Source organism: Arvicanthis niloticus, chromosome X (genome assembly GCF_011762505.2).
Source record: "Arvicanthis niloticus isolate mArvNil1 chromosome X, mArvNil1.pat.X, whole genome shotgun sequence".
Taxonomy (NCBI): Eukaryota; Metazoa; Chordata; class Mammalia; order Rodentia; family Muridae; genus Arvicanthis; species Arvicanthis niloticus.
In genome coordinates, this window is record NC_047679.1 from 41,211,315 (window position 1) to 41,234,544 (window position 23,230).

Genomic DNA, 23,230 nt, shown 5'->3' on the forward strand with positions numbered 1-23,230 from the left:
ATCTATTGGTTGCCATTTTGTCCTATTGACAGTGTCCTTTGCCTTACAGAAGCTTTACAATTTTATGAGGTCCCATTTGTCAATTCTTGATCTTAGAGCATAAGCCATTGGTGTTCTGTTCAGGAACTTTTCCCCTGTGCCTAGGTATTCGATGGTCTTCCCCATCTTCTCTTCTATTAGTTTCACTGTATCTCGTTTTATTTGAAGGTCCTTTATCCACTTGGACTTGAGCTTTGTACAAGAAGATAAGAATGGAACAATTTGCATTCTTCTACATGCTGACCTCCAGTTGAACCAGCACCATTTGTACAAAATGCTGTCCTTTATCCACTGGATGGTTTTAGCTCCTTTGTCAAAGATCAAGTAACCATAGGTGTATGGGTTCATTTCTGGATCTTCAATTCTATTCCACAGATCTTCCTGCCTGTCTCTGTACCAATATCAGGCAGTTTTTATCACTACTGCTCTGTAGTACAGTTTGAGTTCAGGGATGGTGACTCCCCCAGAAGTTCTTTTATTGTTGAGAATAGTTCTTGATATACTGGGTTTTTTGTTATTCCTAATAAATTTGCAAATTGTTCTTTCTATCTCTATGAAGAATTGATTTGATAATTTTGATGGGGATTGCATTGAATCTAACAGAGGACATTTGTAAAATTTTAACACCCTGAGTCTGATTTGTGTTGTTCATAGACTCATGGCTATAGTGCCATTCAGTGGAGCATGGCAGACTACTGAGGGGCCACACCCTTAAAACTGGTTCTCCCTCTTGCATCTGCCATCAGTTGTCAATAGATCCTTGGTTAGAGTGAGAACTTATGAGGTCCTCCTCTCCACGCTACAATGTTGACTGGCTTGATCTTGTACAAGTCTTGTGCAGGCAATCACAGCTGTCATGACTGCATAAGTATAGTGATTCTGTCATGTCCAGAATACACTATTTTGTTCTTATCTTGGTGGACTTCTACATCTAATAATCCTTTCTCTCCATCTTCCCCTGTGGTGCCTGAACCTTGAAAGGAGGGAATATGATATAGTTGTCCATTTTAGTGGTCAACACTATGCAAACACTTATTCTCTGAACCCTTGTAGGTCTCAATATTAACCAACATCCAATGCATAAAAAAGCTTCTTTGAGGATGAAAGCAGTACTAATAGATGTAGAAATACAATACAGTTTTATATTAAATCCACATAGTAAATTAATAACACTAGTACTTCTAGTACTAATAATATTTCTATGACCTATGAACTTCCTAGTTCATAGTTACTTTTAGTTATATTAGTTACTTTTCTATTACTGTGATAAAACACCATGCCCAAGCTAACTTACAAAGGAAATTGTTTTTATTTGGTTTAAGATTCCATAATAGCAGAGTGAAGACATGACAGTAGGAATAGCTGAGAGCTTACATCTCAAACCACAGACAGGAGGGAAAGAACAAAATGTACAGGGCATGTGAGTTCTGAAACCTCAGAACCCACCCCTAGTGACACATATTCTCCAACAAGGCCAGACCTCTTAATCCTTCCCAAACTGTTCTACCAATTAAAGTTCCAAGTTCAAACATGAATCTATGGCAGCAATTCTCATTCAAACTACCATACCAAACATGAATTCTTGGCCAGATTTATAGTACCATGCATAATTTTTTTCTGGTGGAATACACCTTAAATACAATCTGAAAGTGATTTTACTATCCTTTATAACATTTATATTACTATTATATCTGTGGGCATATTTTGCACATTAAATAGCATGCAATCCAGAGTATAGAAAAAACAGTGAGTTTCCTTTCTCCTTTAAAAATCATCTATTTCAATTCAGTTTGAACAATATTACAAAATTATGATCCTTTACTTATTTAGAAAAGTATCCTTAAATATGTTATTTTATGTGGCCTTCATTATTTTGTCATCTGAAAATGAAAATAATAACTACACAACAGTTTGCTGAGTGTCCAATGAGCTAGTTTAGGTCATGTTGTAAGCATATAGGACAATTTCAGTAACTCATATTCCTCCCCTGTATCCATAGCCTGTATATCAAGTATTCTCTACAGAACTACATTGTTCTGAAGGGCAAAAATTGCTTCTAAGGAATGAGAAAAATATCATACATACCTGTAATGCATAAATAGACATATATCATGTCTGTGGTATGTGGTATTAGAACTTCATAGACTTTAGAGTAATGGGAAAATGAAAGTCTAGGTAGAATTGTGGGAAGAGAGTGGACAAAAGATTAATAAACATTGCTCATTCCATCAATGTAAAATGTACCCATAAAAGCACTGCTAGGATTTGCATACTTCTGAACAGCCAGGTACCGGTGACTCACTGATTAGCCTTTGAAGTCTTTTTTTTTTCCTTTTTATTCTTTACCTTCCTTTATTTTTGGTGACGGTGGGCAGTGAGTCCAACATGTTGCATGTACTTAGACAAGTGTCCTGCCACTGAGTTATGTTCCTGTCTCCTTAATGTCTTTCTTTTAACTTAGAAGTTGAATTTTCTGTCTTATCTCCAGTGAAAGCACCTCTTTTATATGTTTCTCTTCTTTTCCTCACATTGTTTTGGCTTTGTTTTGACTGGTCCATGTTATCTCCAGCTCTAAGAAAAGTCAAAAGGTTAACAATTGCATTTGAATTGGAATTCCAGAGAGTGCTCTTTGGCATGGTTCATAACATTAGCATTCTTTTTAATTTTCTAGTTAAGCCCTCTGTCAATTAAAATATGGTTTTACACTGGGGTGGGTCTCTTGGCACACTGTGCTCATCATGCATCAGAAGATATCAAAATAGTGTAGCCCATATTTGTGATTTTCAAACCACCTTGGGCACAATATTGAATCATGGCATCTCGAGGGAGGAAAACATTTGAAGGTAGAATTGCTGTTCTTTCTTGTTCTTAATAACATGCTGCATCTCTAACACAGGGAGAAATCCAGAAGTTGACTTTGAATTAAATAAATTCATGTGTAGTTTACTATTTAAATTCAGTAGACAATATCCCATGGTGCTGGTACTGTATGACAATGAATGATTTTTCCACTAGAAAATGTAGATTACAAAGCCCCATCGGAATTACACATAGTAGTTATAGAAACATCTGTATAATAAAATGGCGAAGGACAGCCTGGTGTCATATAAAAACTATTTGCCAATAAATCTGCTTCTGATGGGCTACTAAAAATGGACACATCAGGCATAAAATATGTGTGTGTGTGTATTATGCCAGCCAGCTTTGCAAAGGACAACAGGCTTCCACTGGTGCACTGAGATAAGAAACAGCTGTTGTTGGCATCAACAGTACTGCAAGAAATGAAATGATAATTCTGGGGGTACACATATGAGAGTTACCCCATATTTGATTGAGGTTTGAATAGCTGTGAGGCCAGAATCATCTGGTAGCTCTGAATGAAACTGCCAACATCCCTTTAGCATTCTCTTCAGAGAAATGCCAAATCCATCCCTATAGAAACATCATTCAGCTGTATTATTTCTACAGCAAGTACTTCAGTCCAGAGGACATGTTCCTAGTGGTGATGGAGCAGAGAAGGAATGGGAAGAGTCTGTTGACTTTTCTTATTTTTAATTGCATAAAAAGCATTCTAGGGATTCAAGCTCCAACTGAAAAGTAGTTGCTTGGGTGAATTTATAAACTATGCATGAAAGGAGAAACATTCTTTACGGAACAAAAGTGCACTGAATCTCACCATGAGACCTATTTGATCGGTCCACATGAAAACAAAATGTATTGCTTAAGTTTTAAGGAAAAACAATTAACACTGAAGAAGTGTAAGTAGGAAATAGTAAGAAGTTCTTACTGGGGCTAAAGAGATGGATTAATATTTAGAAGTACAGATCTGAGTTCAATCTCCAGTTCCCACGTGTCAGCTCACAATCGTCTGTAACTCCAGTTGCAGGGACTGTACATCTCTACCATTCAAAGGCATCAAGCATACACATGGTGCAGACATGTGTGCAAGCAAACCACCTAACCACATACAATTTTTAAAAGTATTTTAATGTTCTTATTTAACTGGTCTTCCTTATATACACATGGCACAATTTTCAAGAAGAGTCTTTACTTACCAGCCAGGAGGTAGGATCACTGCCTCTCCATTATGCTTCCTACCAGAGCAGGCTTGGATTGGTAGAATCTCATATCATCCCATTTGATTAGGTAGAGTGGGGAATCTAGTCCATGTTTTTAAATCAGATATTATTTACAGTGCAAAACAATCAGGGTGAAAGAGCTGTATCCTAGAAACAAAACAAAACAAAAAATGGGATAAGGGCAAGAAGAGAGTTGGTAGGGACTGGCAAAGGCAGGGTGGAAAGGCAAGAAGGGGAGGCAAGGTGAAGAAAAAAGAATATACAAAGGACAGAGAGAAATGGAAGACTGGGGAGTACTTCAAAGCAGCAGCTAAATGTCTTTTTTTCCTCTCTCTATTATGGATTTCTATCTGCCAAAAGGATAAAAGCATAATTACCTGCTAAATACAAATCCATTTCTTATATCATTTAAATGACACATCTCTGAGGGACAAAGCCTGGTTAAAGGTTGGGTAATGCAATCCCTCTATCACTCTATATAAAACAAAGAAGCTGGAGTTTCATTACCCTTAAATTGTCTGGCATGGGGGAAGTTAACTTTTATTAGAAGCTGTTCTTTCATATTCTACAGTGTAGTCAAGGATATATTAGCTTTGACGTTTTCTTACATCTCAATACACTGTGAAGTGAATTTACTGTGAGACTAATTTAGAAGGGAAATTTTCAGTGAAGGAAATAATAGCATCAGCTGTGCTTCCAATTATTAGTGGAATGAAGATTCAGAAAAAAACCACACACGGAGAATTGCTAGATGAGAATAAGAATGCTTCTTATATTTCTATTTCAGATGGTGTTCTATGTTCTGTTTTGTTTTTCTGTACTGAATATTGAACCCAGAATGTATATTTTTTGAAGTTTCTATGTCTTAAAAGTTTATTCAGGAGGAAGTTTGCACAGGATTTTTTATCTTCAGGAAAGGAAAAAATCAGACATAAACAGTACAAAAAGATACTTTATGTGGATCAGCTTTAGTAAAGGGAGGAACCCCACAACTTAAGCATCATAAAAAACAATTGGAAAGCTGGTAATGATACCACATATCTGTAACCCTAGCTATTTACGAAGCTAAAGAAGGGGAAATGATAAGTTCAAGGTCAATCTAAGATACAAAGTGAGGCCTCACCTTAAATTTAAAAAAAAATAGACAATTTAAAGATAATTGGTTTGACTTATGTATAATAAAGTCATTAAATGAATTTCAAATGCAGACAGTATACATATATATGACCTCACAGACGGTGCACAAAATTCTATTATTCTTTGCTGTCATTGGGGGCCACTCTGTCACCTTTGGTTGTCTCTTCCACTAATATGGTGAACAACTGCTATTTTGAAGTACCTAATTAAACATGTAATTGGTAAATGAATTTGGATCTTCTTTAACAAAATAAAAATAAGTATACCATATTGATAAGCATAGCACCTTGATTTCAATGATGTAGAATTCAAATATAATGTATCACAAGAGGATATTTACTTGATAAATGAATAAAATTCAATCAAATAATAAACTATTGAAAATCAACAACAGGAATTATTATGAGGCAAGTACTTGGTGGAGTAGAGCTCTCAGTTTGCTCATCCTTTCATACTCCTTGTATAGGTTTAGCAATAGAAAGATCCCTCCCCCCCCCCCAGCCCTTTGCATTTATCTTTGTGCCTGGGTGAGTTCAATTTCACTTAGATTAGGCCAGAAATTTCAGAGCATTGGGTTAATCCATCCTTTCTTCTTCATGGGCAACTGAGCAAACAGACGTGTATCAGTGTAAAATTATAATTCTGGAGATTAATGTTGTCTTTCCTTTTTACCATAAATTTGACCTCCTTGCCTTTTTGTCTTCCTTTCTTTTTTTCTTTTTGCAGCTTCAGTCCAGGGTCCCTGGGAGAGAGCCATCTCACCAAACAAAGTGCCCTACTATATCAAGTAAGTCAAAAGCATTTCTAGTACCTGATCTGTGTATGTTCATGAATGAGTTTCATTTTAAAAGTCATTACCCTCATCTACAATATCTATTTTGTTTTCCTCCTAAGGAAACACAGATAATAAATGCATGCTGAAATTAGCTCTGTAAATGTATTGATGCAATATGGAATCATTTTATGCACAGTACATTTAATGCAGCATATATGGTGTGTTTTGGAGGGTGAGCAGAAATTTTACAGTAGAGAAAAAATATCCAGGTAATATCATTGATAGTAGGAGTATATATTTGACAGGAAAATAATTATTTATGTAGGTGGTTTCTGCATTTCCTCTTCTTCAGAGGTGAAAGATCTATCGAGTAATACTTACACAAACAGTTTAAATGAATTATATGTCACATAAGCCATAGGCAGACAGTCCAGAATTTGTGGAGCTGAAGTGCACATTCTCAATATGTAGCACTTAAATCTAGTTACCTATTAATAGCATCAGAGGAGAACTCTTTTTTTCTGGAACCATTTTTGACAGTCAAAGGAAAAGAGTAAAAGTATAGATGAAACATAAATTATGATATATTAACTTGACATGGAGGAGAAAGGATATTGAGTTATTATGATACTTTAACAGTCTCTCATCAATCATGCAAGAATTTAACTTAAGTCTAACTTTTAATTGGCTCCCCCAACAACAATCAGAAGGCATGGAGTTTATGAAATAGTCTTCAGTAGCAACTAACATCTTTGAACTTTCTTCTGGCATGAATTTGAATACAAATATTAAATGTTTTCCCAGTTCTTCAGCCTGCCATCTTTCATCGAGTCTGTTTTTATTCTTCTGCTATCCATCAATTCTTGATAATTCAGTTCCAAAGCGGTAACTGCAGTCCTAGATCTTCATTACTTCAGTTCTCAAGAAACGTGATTTCATGCCTCTATTTTGTTAACTGAAAAAAATGAGGATGAAGGAACTTTAGAGACTCTCCAAAGCAAGACGTGTTCTTTGGGAATATTGTTTAACTTTTATTTTATTAAATTTTTTCCTAATGAGATATCTTTGAACTTTAAAAACCTCCTTTTATATGTTTTAATCCTACTTTTAAGTTTTCCTATTTTTCAAAACACTGTCATTATTTTTATATTGAATTCTTTCATATCATAACTCGAAATTACATATTTTAAACATCAATTTAAGGTACATATTTTACTCAGCAATATATAAATTTAAACATGCATGTGTATTTTATGGAATCTTTCATTCAAACTCCTTGTAGTGGTTTCCTATATCAATGTCTTTGTCAGTACATATTCATTTCAGATTACGATATTGAAGATTTAGTAGTTCCAGTAAAGCTCTCAGTTGTATCAGTTTCCATTTTGATTTGCAACAAAGTTTTTTCTACCTTTGTGCATGAACCATCTGAAAATCATTATTATACAATGATTCTCTGAATGACTGTGTAGGGTTCATTAACAGTCTCACACAGATTTCTACCATCCTTTCCTGCGCTTCTTGACTGATGTGGTTCTCAACCTGTAGATTGTGACCCCCTGAGGGACACATGACCCTTTCACAGGGGTCACATATCAGATATTCTAAATACCAGATATTTACATTACAGTTCATAGCAGGAACAAAAATATGAAAATTATGGAGTGGCAACCAAAATAATTTTATTGTTAGAATTTTCCACAGCACGAGGAATTGTATTAAAGGGTCTCAGCATTAGAAAGGTTGAAAACCACTACTCTAGTGTTGAATTAATAAAAGAGATCCCGGTAGTTTGCTATATGGTAGTAAAAATTAATTCAGCCATCCACAGTTTAGATAATTTTAAGATGATGTAATTCCCCCAGTTTGCAGTGAGTTGGTCTCTGCTGTTTCTCAGTGAAAGTAGAGAGCAACTCCATATCCTATTTACCCAGCACTTGTTTACACGCTGAAGGATGGCTGTGATCATGTAAACGCAAATTCTAGCCCTGGCTCTGATATTACTTAGATATGTGGTCATGGGCAGATCATTAACTTATACAAACCTTAACTTCTCATTTATAAAATACAGCTCTAATCTAAATAATTTCAAAGACCCTTTTCAGCTATCAGAATCAATGAGTTGAGTAATTTGATGAGCATGTCAAACTTGGAATACTAAAATCTGAACTTATTTTCAAAAACGTTATTTTTAGTATTAAATTCATTATTTTTAAGTATAAGGTTCAGTGGACTTTTTGTACTGACTTTAATGCATTCATTCTCGAGATGTTAAGACATTAACAATATCTTTGTTGTGGATTGGAAATCTGGCAGTGTTTATGTATGTCTTGACATCAGCTTTTCATATGATGCTATGAAGCTCCGTTTTCATACTTCAGACTACATGTTTGTCTAGTATATCATTGATAGCAAGCATCACTGCTTGAATTTTCATATTCCCTTTCCCTTGAGGCTCTCGTTTCTGCCAGCACCTCTATCAGGTTATTTGATCACAGCTTTCATTGCCACTGAAAAAATAGTCACCAACATTGTTCAACCTGTTACAACTGCTTTTTCTACTCTCTGCCATTTTGTACTTGTTTGGCTTACTGTCAAACTCATGAAATTTTCAGTATAATAGCCTTTAACCAGCTGCTGTGTTCTGTTAGGATTTCTTTCACCTTTTTTATGTTTCACACTCCCATATGGGTAAACCAAACAGAGCCAAGAACTAGGACTCTCTTGCTTACTTAATGAGGTAGAAAATTATTCTTCTGTGTTCTGGACTGGCAGAAGAATTTAGGAATCCCAAACTTTCATGCAGGATGTTCCAACATAGATGCATAATAAAATCATAAGAAATATTGCACTGAATCAGACTAACAGGGCAACTAGCCCAGGGCTCTATCCCATATAGAGGCATGAATAGTATTTTCTCTTTGTCTGCCTATTAGTTAACCTAGCAATTTTCATCTTAAAAATTAGGGTGGGTCATGCCCAGTTGCAAATAATGTATTAGAAAATGACTAGCAGTGAAGTTTATCCAAAGCTATGTAATACTTATACCACATGTTGCTTCAGTCTTGTCTTAGAAATAACTCCCATGGGTATACTGAATTCTATATAAATCAATGATGTTTCACTTTCTTTTAAGTCTACATCCCTTGACCTCAACAACTGGCCCTAGTTAAATGGCTTCGAAATCAATGAAGACATTTATATTTACCCACTAAGGATTTTAATCTCACATACCCTGACTAATGCTTTTTCTTTCCATCTTCATGCTTTGAGAAATGCTAATCCTTTTTAGTCTTTTAGTCTGTCCTTGAATGAAAGATAAGCTTTCCCCTTGATCATCTTGGCTGGTTTTCCCTGGACCTTATCCAGCTCTGTAATATTTTCCCTGGGATAGCATGAGTAGAACAGCACAGATATTGGTTATTAAATTTGTTAGCACCGTCTCTAGTCTCCACTCACTCATGAAGAATGTAAATGCTATTTACTGTCTCCCATTGGTACAGAAATGGAGCAACCAATTGAGGTCATAACCTGTTCTACATGGATTAGTTCTAGCTGAGGGCTGATTTTCTGCTACTTTTCCATATTACCAGATGAACTACTTCACCTTAAATTTCTGCCAGCTGTCCCTTAGGAAAGATTGGCTTTTTAGACAAGCTGGTCATTTTGCTCCATAAAAGACACTGTGGTTGCTAAATATTGGGATGAATCCACTAATAAAACTCAGTAGCATACCTGCTGACTCCATCAGCAATAATACATTTGCACCAGGTTATTTTCTAAATATTTCTGAGGGAATGAAAATTGGGGTTCTGAGGAAACTAAATGTTCAACTTTTTTTAAAAGCATACAATGCACACAAAGGAACTTATGTTCAAATTACTTTTGATCTTTTCCTATTGACAGTGTGTGTGTGTGTGTGTGTGTGTGTGTGTGTGTATGCACATGTATGTGACCATGATCTAGTCTTTTCCCACTCGTAATTCCAGGCATGTTTCTACAGTCATTCATCATATCTAGGTTGCTCAAACCTTTCTAATTGGTTCTTGCTTAGCAAAAAAAAAAAAATTGCCTGGCTAAAGTCAACATTTATTTTATTCAACATCTCTCATTAGCACTGCTATGCCTGATAAAATTACTGCTTTGAGTTCTCACTCTCCAATCTTCTATGGTCTGTTATTACCATAGCTCCAGGAGTGTGTGCATTTAATTTTTTATATGGAATTGTGGCCATCTACCTAGACCTATCTCTTGGTGGTGGTGGTGTTCTTCTATATCTTGTCAGTGTACATTCCAGTTTTAGTTCATAGACCGTACTCTGATTTCAGTATTGATACTCGTTAATTGCAGTAGCCTCTGAGTTATGACACTGCCTTTCCCTTATACTGTAGCACCTTGGTTCCTAATTCCAACACTGATTTTCAGGTTTGAAATGCCCTCTGTGGTTAAAACATATTCTCTGTCATCCATGCTTCTGTTCTTAGTCATACCAGGAGTCGCTCTAACTTGAGTTTTGGGTTGTTTCCCTCTTTGAATTACTGATTTCAATTTCAGTATGAGAGTCTATACACAGAGGAAGCAGTGGTTAGCTGTCTCCGAGCTTTATCATGTGAAATATCTCCAAATTGGTTGGTTTACAGTGGGTATATCTGCTGAAAAATAATTGATCAACTGATGCCTAGATAAGATGACAGTGTTCTTGTTGTACTGACTTGGAAGACACTCCTCTATTTCTCACTCTTAGCTTGCTATCCTAAGAATCATAACTAGTATTCTGATCTTTCATTTTTATATTAGCTGAATCCTGGCAATGCTAGTTATAGAATATGGACACATTGAGCAGTGCACAGTCTTGTGCTGTTTCTAGTAAGATCATCCGTTTGTGTATATTTTCCTTCAAAGCAACTTTTAGTAACTGACATTATGTAGTGGGAAAGTTAAGAAAAGATGCATCAAGGAACTTAAAATCTCATTCCCCTCTCTATAAAAACTAGCTCTTTGAATATTTGTTAATCATTTTGATGGGATGAGGGCTTGGTTTCTCCTGTCATCTAAAGAGACAGAGCCATGAGATATTATAGGTCATTTCCAGTCCTGACATTAACTCGTACTATAAACGTTGGCTTTGAAATAGAAATTGTTTGTGACAGTTATCTCAAGGAGTGAAAATGAATCTTTATAACACTCTTGAAGATTCTTATTTTACCATCAATCTAATCAGGATGTAAAGGACAGTGATATTAAAGCTTTTACTTAACAATTTAGCACTGATGATGATATGAAATAAATATAAAAAAAGACTCCACTGTTTAATTTGAGCAGTCATTCTTTGAGAATACTGGTAAATATCTATAGCTAACATCACTGTCAAAATCCTGATGCTCTGACTTTTCAAAGGCAGTATACAAAGATAACCCAGAGGTCAATCTTCTCTGCTGTACTTTCACTTCCACAATTTGATGGCTCCAAAGGTTACATTAGTAGAGTCTCATTAAGCTCTGAAACTACAGTAGAGGAATAGTCAGTAATTCTTAATTAATGATATAATCTGAAAACAACTCAGGTTAAGAAATTAACTGAAAGAAAGTTAATAAGATGCCAAAGTTCTATGCAGAATATTGATTCTGGCCTTTGATTTTGCAAAGTTAACTGGGAGATACATTAATATCTTCTGTGTCTCATAAATCTATGAAAAGTTCTTTATATCCCCTTCACAGTTTTATAAGCTGGGTTGTATATTCATAACTTAAATAACAGACCTCACAGGAATATATACTGTAGTTCTTTTTCTAGTGTATTTTGTCACAGCACATGCATGGCAAATATTTTAAAAATGGTATAAAATGAATAACCATATGCCAGTTATATTCTGTGATTTTTACCTTCCTGACTTTTTTTTACCTTCTCACATTTAGGGAACATTTTCTCCATGCTGAACATGGGGCCCAGTGCCTAGGCATGTGCTCTCCCTTGAGCTCCATCTCCATCACCTCTGTATCAATTTAGATTGATGAACAGAATACATCTCTTATGTATTTTAAATATCTATATTTTAAACAGAAAGTTTAAGCAGAAAGTTTAATACTTAAAAACCATTTTGAGTTTAAAACCTTGTTGTTATTTTTAAATTATTTTATTTTATATGTACGAACACTTTACCTGTGTGTATGTTTGTGTACTGTTTGTGCCTATTGCTATAGAGGTCAGAAGAGGGCAACTTACAATTTAAAAATTGGAAACCAAACCTGGGCCCTCCACGAGAACATCAAATGTCCTTTGCACAGCTCAGTCACATCTCCATCCTCCTATACTAGAATTGCTGTTGAATTTCTCTTGTCTCATGTCACTTGCCTTATAGGAAATGACTCTTAACATACACATCTGATTTGCACATGTAAAACCCTGAATTCCTGCATGTGTAAATTCCTCAATTCTATTCCTAGCACTACGGAAAATGGAATTCAGTCTTTGTCTTTCTTTATCTATTAGTACAATTTGTCATTTCACTCAGCCCCTCTGAGCCTGAGTTTCCCCTTAAACATAAGAAAATGGGATGGAGAAGGAGATAGGAACACCATCCGACTCTTGGCTGAGGAATTGATACTGGCTCAAGTTGAAATGTAAATAAATAAAATATCCAGTAAAAAGGAATGTTAGCGTCTATTTTCTTTAAGGTTATGACACCTGGTAGGTTGACCATGTTCCATGAAAGCCATACATCCAGGAATATATGAGCACTACAAAGTATATTTTATGGGAAGAACAAAAGCAGGAGGAAAGGGAGGGGGAGGAAGAAGTAGAGAAAGAGAAAGAGGAGGAGGGGGAAATAAGAGGAGAAGGAGAAGCAGACAAGATTGGTTGGGTAAGCATGAAGGAGTGAGTCAGGAAGTGAAGAGAGAAGGTGAATACAATTAAGGCCCCTATGATATATTTATTCCCAAAGAACTAATATAATGAGAAAAAAAATAAGGGAGTAGAAGTAACTACTGGGATCTCTCTGAGCCCTGGCTTTAGTTGCAAAGAAACAGTCTTTTGTTTTTGCTAAATACTATTTATTGGGTCTCTTCTCCTTCTTAGTTATCAGTGATTCTGCACATTTATGATACAGTCTGCTTCACTGAGCATTGTATGTAGGACCTATTTGCGAACTGGGAGTTTGATAACCAGAGCCTTAAAATAATGTCACAGAGTATAAAGTTTTACTTTACAAGAAGATGCCAAAATAGTCTATATATGTAGTGCCTTAAAGAGACTATGTACACTTATATATAATACATTTCTTATTATGCTGTAATAACTATAGTTAAGAAATGTTGGGGCTTTTAAAAATGTTAATTGTAATCTATAGTATAATACACATATCACTCAAAAACTGTGAGTGGCTTTTCTCATATATGTTCAAACTAAATTGAGGTCTAAGACATTTTAAAAGCGTAGCTAGGATTAGAATTTTGAGGAAATGCTCAAAGAGATACAGCCAGTATGAGCTACATATTTGGAATTTTTTAGGTCCCAAATATAGCCATGATCAAATTAGTTTATTTTAATTTTAAGAGTTCCCATCCAGTTTGAGATTTGTGAAAATTCTCAAACATTCCTGAGCTTCTCCTAGGCTTCTCTAAATGCCTCTTATCCTGTCCCCCTGGGAAGAAGCATCCTGTTCCCTTCACAAAGGTCAGCAGCAGACCAGACAACATTTTAAAATAACTTAATAACCCTGAACTGCCTCTCCCCTTCAGATAATTTTCTTAGAGCATTAGGCCTTTGAACACTGACCTGGATACAGAAAATGTCCGTTTCTCAGCAGTAAAACTTCAAATCCTATTCACTCCACCCCTCTGCCATTTCAGGAGGTGGAGTGGGTGAAGTGGGGGTAGACAGAGGCGTGTATTCATCCTTTCATACTTTCTTCCCTCCTTTTCTCATACCCCACATATGTGTATGCCTTTATTCTTAAAAAAATATTAGAGCATTGTATAAATCAGTGCTATCACATTGCAAATTTTGAAATCCTTGTACAATAAAAGAAAAACAATCTCCACTCTTCTCAGTAGTCTGAAAAGCAGGTCCTAAATGAAGTTTACCTCACTGTCAGCATTCAACAAATGATCACGTCTTTTGTGATGGCATTAAGTACTGGGTGAATGAAACTGTGCTTTTTCTTAAACTTTCAAGTTTTCTTTCCATTTTTCTTTCTCAGCTTCTTCATATCCCTCTTGGTCTCCAAAGCCACTAGATGTCAAAGAATCAGTGTAAAGTAGAATTTTTTACTTGCTTCTTTGTTGGCTTACAATGAAGTTTTCTTTTTCCCATTGGTCACTTTTTCTTCATAGAAATCTTTCTGTAAACAGATTTTTTATAGTCATGGTTCATATAATTTTCTATCCAAAAAGAAAATCCAAGTTAATATGCACTTACCGTGTGCTGAATGTTGGACTAGGGCCTTTATCTATACAATGAAGCACTTAGTTCTGTTTATTTTGAATCCTTATCACAACTTGTTGATATTTGATAATGAAACAACTAGAGCAAAAGTAATTTGATTCCTTAGAAAAGATTAATAAATAGGTAGAAATCTGATATTGCTGCCATGTCTGTTCTTCCCATACATTTTAACTTTCATTATTATAGATTGGAAACTGACTCTTGAGAGGCTTCCACCTTGAACATACCCCTAAAAATCTGTTAGCCCTTCTTCAAAATGATAGTAGTTTTTTCTTTGGCTTTACCTACACAATCAGGTTCTTCTGTCACTACTGTCATGTGAAGATCATTACTAACTTTTTGTAGCTTGGGATAACAAAGGAAAAAGAAAAAAAACATTTTCAGCCCTAATATAAGCATTCTGCTGTTCAGTTAATGCTGGAAAAAAAAAAAGCAAAGGACTTTTGTGTTACATCCCACTACTTCTTTCAGAGCTTTCCTGAGATGAGGGCTAAGACAGGAACCTAATAGATATCCCAGACTGAATTTCACTTTACATTCTAAACTGTAAGTCTATTTGAACAACTCTACTTTTGATCTTATCTTTGAAGTTTCACACCATTTTTACTTCCTAGACCAAATAAAGTCAAGTTCTGATTGAATGTTTATACAAGGCAAAGGCTTATGTTCTGGGAACAACCATAGTCATGATGTCCCTATAGACTGAGTTTTGTGTTACCCTATGTGTTACTTATGAAGAATCTCATGGATGAAAAGTACTTTTAACAAAAATTTATCAAGAAATGTGGAACAACAATCATGGTATGTGTGTGTATGTGTGTACATGTATGTTATGCATATGTAGGGTGCTATACAAACCTGTGCATGAAAAAGGCCAAAAGAGGATGTCGGGGGTCTTGCCTTGTTATTCTCCCTCTTCAAATCTTGAGACAGACATTTTACTGAACCAGGAACTGGCAGCCAGCAAGTTCCAGATCATCCTATCTTTGCCCTTCCAGAGCACGGGAGTCTCATGAGTGTGTGGCCATGTCCAGCTTTTTATATGGGTACTGGGATTTGAACTCAGGTCTTCTTAGCTAAATAGCTGGTGATACTACTCAGTGACCCATCTATCTGGCACAAATACTATGTTTCTGAAAAAAATGAATGTGTTTCTCAAAGATTAATAAAAATCTATCTGAATATGTAATCACTCCATGCTAATGTATAAATACAAGCATTTTATCACATAAAGGGCTAGACTGATTGCATTTACTCTTTTTTATTGATGCTATAGGAAGTTTTCTGTGAATGGAAAAAAGAATAAAAAGCATTAAATAATAGATTACAGTGAATTGTAGATAAAGAATGGGAAGCTTGAGATGTGCAGGTGCAGCAAAAGTCAGTAGGAGAGAAAATATCTTCATAGCTACAATTAATAGATGGGAAATGTGGATATTTTATTTATGTATGTATATGTACATATAAATTGAGATGGGGAAGAGAAGGGATTATTAACAGTCACTTTGTGTTTCATTTCCTTGGCAATGTCAGAGGAGTGAACGACCTTAACAGACCACCTTATAAACATGCTAATACTTCCCAGTCCCGCTTGTTAATCTTGTTAGTAGCATTTAAGTGCCAGAAAGACACTTGAAAGTCTCTATAAAATGTTTTTAGTGAAATGTATATGGTCTGCCTGGGTTGCTTATTGTAAAGAGACCTGGAGCTCATAGAACTAGAAGAATAGTCACAGAAGTGGATTCTTACTTTTGATATTAACCATTTTAAAGTAGAAGCTTTTTGACACTAAAATGACTTCTTTTTAATATCCACATTTCTGTGAAAAATTGTTATGCATAGATCTGCTAATATGCAATGAAAACATATTATAGGGGATGTAATTGGCATTTTGAAGTGACACGTCTGATTGTTTTGGGTTCATCCTGGGAAAAAGTGTTTTAACTGTGCTTAGCTCTTCCTTACAATCCACCAAGTCATTGTTACAGAGGGGTGCTAGATAAGAAGCAATGCATTGTACAAGCCCTGTCTGAAATCTAAGGTGGAGTTACACAGTATGCGCTTTGATTCAAGAATATGCTTTTCAGTTAAAGGAAGAAAATACAAGCAGGAAGTGGGGGACAATCTTCTGGCCCTTTATATGTTGTGACTAGGCCTAGGAAACCAAATATGTAAGAAAAATACACAGTTAAGACTAGGAAGGAATTTCACAGTTACACAAACACACACACACACACACACACACAGTTACTGAAAGGTACTTCAGAATAGAATGTAAAGATAGCAAAGACCTCAGTAACCGGCTTTCTAATACTCTGGGCCTCCTCACTACTTTAATTTTTGAAATATTTTAATAACTTCAGAGCTCTTCACTTATACTTTAAACTTCAGGAAACTTGGTATACAATATCTCACACATAAATGATAAACAATGCTTCATAGTTTGATACTGATGACTGAGCACTGATAGCTTTGATATTTCATGGCTAATCACTGAAAACTGAGCTAGAGTCCTAACAGATATTCCTATAAAGAAATAGAAAATGCCAGATTATAGAAGTTGTGTAAATTGTTGTTGTTTTCAAACATGTTCTTACTATACAGCTCTTGCTATCCTGGAACTCTATGTAGACCCAGACTGCTTTTGAACTCAAAGAGATTTGCCTATTTCTGCCTTCTGAGTGCTGGGACTATAAGCATGTGCTCCTATGCTTGACTTCCATAATCTATTTTTATTTTGGGGACTGGAGGGTGCCTCGCTGGATAAAGGTACATGAAGATACAAGCCTGATGATCTAAAATGGATCACTAGAGCCCGTGCATGGGTGGAAAGCAAGACCTGACTTCACCAAGTTGTCCTTTGACTAGGATATCCATGCCATGTTATGAATGCAACACACACACACAAACAAAGGCACGCATGCATGTGCACACACACGCACAACAAATAGATACATAAATAAATATTTAAAAAATATTTTAGATAATTCCACTGGGATAACTGATCAAAGTAATTTAGAAGTAATCTCAATCCATTGGTCCATTTATTTACAGTGTTCTAGTTGACTGAGACAAAAACAAAAAATCAAATGGAAAAAAAAAAAAACCACCTAATTGTCCTGATTGTACTGTTCTGTAAACGAAAATCTTCAAAAGTTACTGTTTTTGGGGAGGCTGGAAAGATAGCCCAGTGGTTAGAAAGCACTGCAGCCTGCTGCTCTTCTAGAGCACCAAAGCTTGGGTCCTCACAGCCAGAGAATCCTACACACTCTTCTGACAATGGAGGGCACCAAGAATGTACTATACAGGCACATATTCAGGCAAAACTCCTGCAAATAAAAGTTAAAAAAAATCTTTAAAAAAAGAAAGAAAGAAATTAAGTTCAAAAATAAGATATTGTTTTAGAGAAATTTTTAAATAAGTGCAGTCTTTTAGCAGTTTCAATTGCCATAGCGATTGTGAGAATTTCTTAGAATTCTTCCTCCAATCCTCTTTGTACATCAAAACTCAGAGGGTATTTTCAGACGCCAAAGTGGTTTGAATATGTACATATCTGAAGCTCAACGTTCTAACATTGTGGAAACAAATTGGAGTGAGGAAGGTGCTAAAATACTTGTCGTGCAATGGGGCAGTGCCAATTGGGAAGCAAAACTTCAAATTCAGTATTCAGTTACTCGCAAATTATTCTCTTCCCTGTCTCTCTTAATACTAGTTGTTATTATCAAACATACAGAATTTGATTACTTTCACAAATGTGTAAATGCTGATGAAACAATCTTTTACAAAATACAGGTTTTGTGGGGCTTTAGGAGTGCTTGTTTATCTATAGATAAGGCAACAGTCATCTAAAGACATCCTTTTAAATAGCTTATATTATTAAAGACCTTAGTGCTATTTATCTAACTCATATTTCATGTACTCTTAGTCACCATTTCTTTTTACTATGCACACTGCAAAATAACAAAAGAAATCTTTACAATGCTTAGCCTCATTCATCACCAACAAAATTAGCGATTAAGTCCCATGCCCTTGAAATATATTGCTTTCAAAAATGCACAAGCTGAAAAAGAGCATCTCGGAGGAAAGGCATAAGTTTGATCTTTCTCTACTGGCTGCTAGATTTGAAGCATGCTAATCTTGTCTGTACTTGCAAACTGGAAAAAAATTGACATGGGAAAACGGAGAAAACATGGACAAACTACAAAGTCAGTTTTCTTGAGAAGTTAGAGGGCTCAGACATGGAATATTTTTTGTAAATTAAAAACTAAAAATCTTGATGTCTAACAGAATATATATATATATATATATATATATATATATATATATATGAAGCTACCTCTAAAAGATCATAGATGAGCTGAGGATTCGTGAATAATACAATATGACATTTGTTTCTCTGGATGAAAATTTATAGAATTAATTCTATAAAGCATGAGGAAAAGAAACATAAACATGATTTTTTTTAATAAAAAAAACATTGAACAAGAAAAGAAAAAACCCTCAGCAAATCAGTACTGCTTGGGGAAACTTGGACCCAAAGCCAACAATATTTTTATCACAAAACCTTCTGGTTCTGTGCTGAAGAAATGCTTTAATCACCAAGTTTTCTAAAGAATAGAGGAAAAGCTGGGAATAGTGGTATACTCCTTTAAGTCTACCACTCAGAAAGGAGAGGTAAGTGGTTCTCTGTGAGTCCAAGGCCAGCCTAGTCTACAAACAGTGAGATTCAGGACAGCTAGGGTTACACAGAGAGACACTGTCTCAACACAAAACAAAATAAACAACAATAGAAGAATACAGTGGGGGAAGTAGTACTTATGTCTGGTGAATACATTTCTCAATTTTATACCTTTATTCAGACAACCGTATTTGTCTATACTACTTTTTGCTGAAATTTTTCATAGCATTTTATCAGCTTAGATTTTTGTTCTTTCTTTGTCTAAATATTTGCATAATAAAATGGAGAACTGGGGGGAGGACTAGGGAAAGGGGATAACAGTTGAAATGTAAATAAAATATCCAATAAAATGGAGAACCGGTAATGATATTATAAGGCTTATTAAATAATATTGGTGGCTATACTAAACATAATTCTTATATAGAGTGATAATATACCTTTAAAATCTGTGATCAATTTAATAGGTGACAAAAAATACCATAGGGAAGTAGGAGCAGGATAAAAATCAGAGGGTGGTGAAGTTTTGGCAAAAGAATCCAAAGGTATAAATTTTATAGATGTTAAATAATCACATGTATGTGCTTGCATAATTTTATTGCTCCATTACTTTCATCATGTATGAAATAAGGAAGAATGATACTGGCAAGGCAACATCACATATACAAACAGAATATATGTAAATACATAGGAGTTGTTCCTTCTAAAACTAATCTTAACATGTTTTTTAGTGTTTGACAACTAATTCCATTCAAGGCACCACTATTATCAATTCTTTGATTTAAACATTGTAACAAATATATTTTCCAAATTTTAATGTTTCATGTGGTCTTTTTAAAGAAGATTAAAATTTTAATAGCTAAATGCTAGGATTTACCTTGATACTATGTTAAGGTGGTCCAAGGATATACAGCTATAAATACAGTAAATTTTGAAGAGAATAAAAATGATCAGAATATTTAACTTAAAGCAGAAGAATGAAAACAGTCTTAAGAAAAGAAATTAAACACTTTAGAAGATGCTAAATGTCATTCATCACTAGATAAATATAAATCAAAGCCACAAGGAAAAAGGGCTGAGGCTATAGTCAACGGAGATAGTGTGTAGTTAGTATGCACACTGCCCTGGGTTAGATGCCCTCCAGGACATTCATGCACAAAACCAAAAGCCTTCCCATGATAAGATGCCACAGTATACCCCTTAGGGTTGCTACAGAAAATAAATGTGAGAAAATACTGGTGAGTATGTCTATGAATTGGAATCCTTGTGTAATTCTGCTGGGAATGAGAGTTGAGATAACACTGTAGGAAACCATTTGGTGGTTAAACAAAAATCGTCATATAATCAAGAAATTTGACTTTTAGAAACATACCCAAAAGAATGGAAGGGGGAATTAAAACAGATACTTCTACTTCAGCATTCAGAGTCATTATTCACAATAGCACAAAGTTGGAGACCAAACTGATTCTTACCATATAATTGGATAAATAAAATGTAGTTTCTACACTCAATAAAACAATACTGAGCCTTAAAGATGAATTTAATTCTAATATATAGCATACCTAAAACTTGACAGTTTGCTAAGTAAAATAAGTCAGATATATAAGACAATAAATATTCTAAGATTCCATTTTTTGTAGTACTTAGTCAAATTCAGATATAGAAAACATATTCACTGCTACCTAGGCTTGGATGAAAGAATATAAGAGTCATATACTCTGAAGGACATAAACATATCATCGTTTACATTAGAGTTGACAAAAACCTTGTGGAGATAGATGGTAGGGATGTCTCACATGATGGTGTGCCTAATGCTACTGAATTATACAGTTTATGATTTAAATGATAACTTTCTGGTTGTGATGGCACATGCCTGTATTCACAACACTCCAGATGCTGGAGCAAGAGAATTATGAGTTCAAATTTAGCCCTGGGTTACATAGCAGGACAATGTCTTTAAGAGAGAAAGAAAGAAAAAAGAAAAAATGAAAGAAAGGAAGGGAGGGAGGAAGGGAGGAAGGAAGGAAGGAAAGAAGGAAAATAGGAATCAGTATAGATTTAATATTATTTAAATAAAAGCTGAAGTAGTAATTTCTGACTTTACTTCACTCCTATACTATACTTCACTCCTATATACTCCTATACTATATATATTGATGACTATTAACAAGATTGCAGAAATTATTATTTTTCCTTAGAGAAGAATTTTCTCTGTGCTTTCAAATCTGCTATGATTTGCTTTCTTGCATTGGCCTGTAATATGAGTACAATAGTGTTGCAGAGATTAATTAGTATATTTGCAAACTGTTCTCAAATATTAAAATGAATACATAAACTACAAAGTAAATTATTATTCATTAAAGAGTTATAGTTTACAAGGTTGCCTTGGATCAGTGTTGAAACATAAGTGGCTAATTTCACCCATAATTAGTCAATTTAAGATGAAGTTATTTTTTACTTGGAATATTTTGTTTAAACTCGGTCATATTTTTAAAAACAAATAGCTTATTGCTATTATTTTCAGTTTCTCACAAATGCTAAAATGCTTTTTACAGTTAATGCACTTTAAATGGTTGAAATTTCTTTGCCTAAGAAATAACTTCAAGTAGTCATCTAAAGATACTGTTGTGGCAATTGATAAACTTAATAGATATTTGGGTACTATAAGTATATGAACCAAAGAGTATGTTAGAGAAAGAGGATGCATTTAGTTATTACCTAGAATATCACCAAAGTGTAGCACAGAATAGATAATGGAGTTAATACTAAAGATGAATACATGCTAATACCATTCTCAAAGAGAGGTCATATATAAAAGAAATTTTAGTAAAAGGAATCGTATCAATACAAGGGACTCAAAAGAGCAGTGTGAGAGAGGAAAAAACTCATAAAGCTTTCTGGATGATGCAAATGAATTGGATGGGATCCCAGGAAACAAATACTAGAAGGTTTTGGTTTATAAAAGCCAGGTGAGAAATAATTGTACTCAGACCAAGATGATGTTATCTTATAGATGTAAAGGATGACACAGTTTGGGAAGACATTTTGAAATATATTTTTTATTATTATTTTATTGTGATTAATTGTGTGTGAGAGAGAGGGGGTGCATGTGTGTGTGTGTGTGTGTGTGTGTGTGAGAGAGAGAGAGAGAGAGAGAGAGAGAGAGAGAGAGAGAGAGAGAGGAAGAAGAAAAATCTGTCACAAAATCACAAAATACATGTGGAAGTCAAAAGACATCTTCATGGAGTTGGTTCTCCTCTTCGACCTGTACACAGGTTCCAAGTATTAAGCTAGGTTGCCAGACTTTTCCAGTATGCACTTTTATCTTATAAGACATCTCTCCAGATCCTTGGGAATGTTAAAGTTAAATTTTCCTAGGACTTGAGCATAAATAATAGGAAAGAAGAAGAAGAATAGCCAAAAAGAAAAACATACAAAGATCACATCTATATTTCTGAGCAGTGAATAATAATCTTTCAAAAATACGATAACAAACACTGAAAAATAAACAAATGTGAAGTGATGATTTGGTTGTAGATTTCTGAAACAGATATGATTTATGACATGCAAAATCACTGTCAAGAAAAGGTAGCATCTGGGTTGAAGTTTTTAATTCAGGTATTAGCTTTGTATAACTAGCAACTGTAACCATAGATGTTGATGATGTACATTTTAAAGTTCTTTCTCTTTTGAAATACAGGTACTGTGCTAGAAATAAAGATAAACACTTTGTAGTTGAGGGTATTTGGAACAGAAGAGTGTCCTCTTAACCACTGAGCCATCTTTGCAGTCCTACATTTATTTTCTCATTTTTAATTCATTAATTAATTCTTTTGAAACAAGATCTCATGTAGCCACAACTGGTCACCAACTTACTGTATAGCTAGAATAGGCATTTATCACTTATCCTCTTGCTTTCACATCCCGTGTGCTGGGACAAAATGTGTACACAAGCAGTTGTGATTTTTGCAGTGCTGGTGATAGCACCTAGGGCTTCATGAATGCTAGGCAAGCATGACACCACCTGAGTCATATCTCCAGCCACAATTTTTGTCATGTCTGTTTCTTTATTCTTTAATA

At 34.9% G+C, this 23,230-nt stretch overlaps 1 protein-coding gene across 12 annotated transcripts in view; it reads left to right on the forward strand.

Annotated features, from left to right (window-relative positions):
- Window positions 1–23,230, forward strand: part of Dmd (dystrophin) — a 1,571,027-nt gene that overhangs the window by 1,352,012 nt on the left and 195,785 nt on the right. For all 12 annotated transcript variants that reach the window (XM_076918257.1, XM_076918249.1, XM_076918252.1 and 9 more), the window contains one exon: window positions 5,982–6,042. In XM_076918257.1, the coding sequence (XP_076774372.1) occupies window positions 5,982–6,042 (61 nt within the window). The remainder of the gene's footprint in view (window positions 1–5,981; window positions 6,043–23,230) is intronic.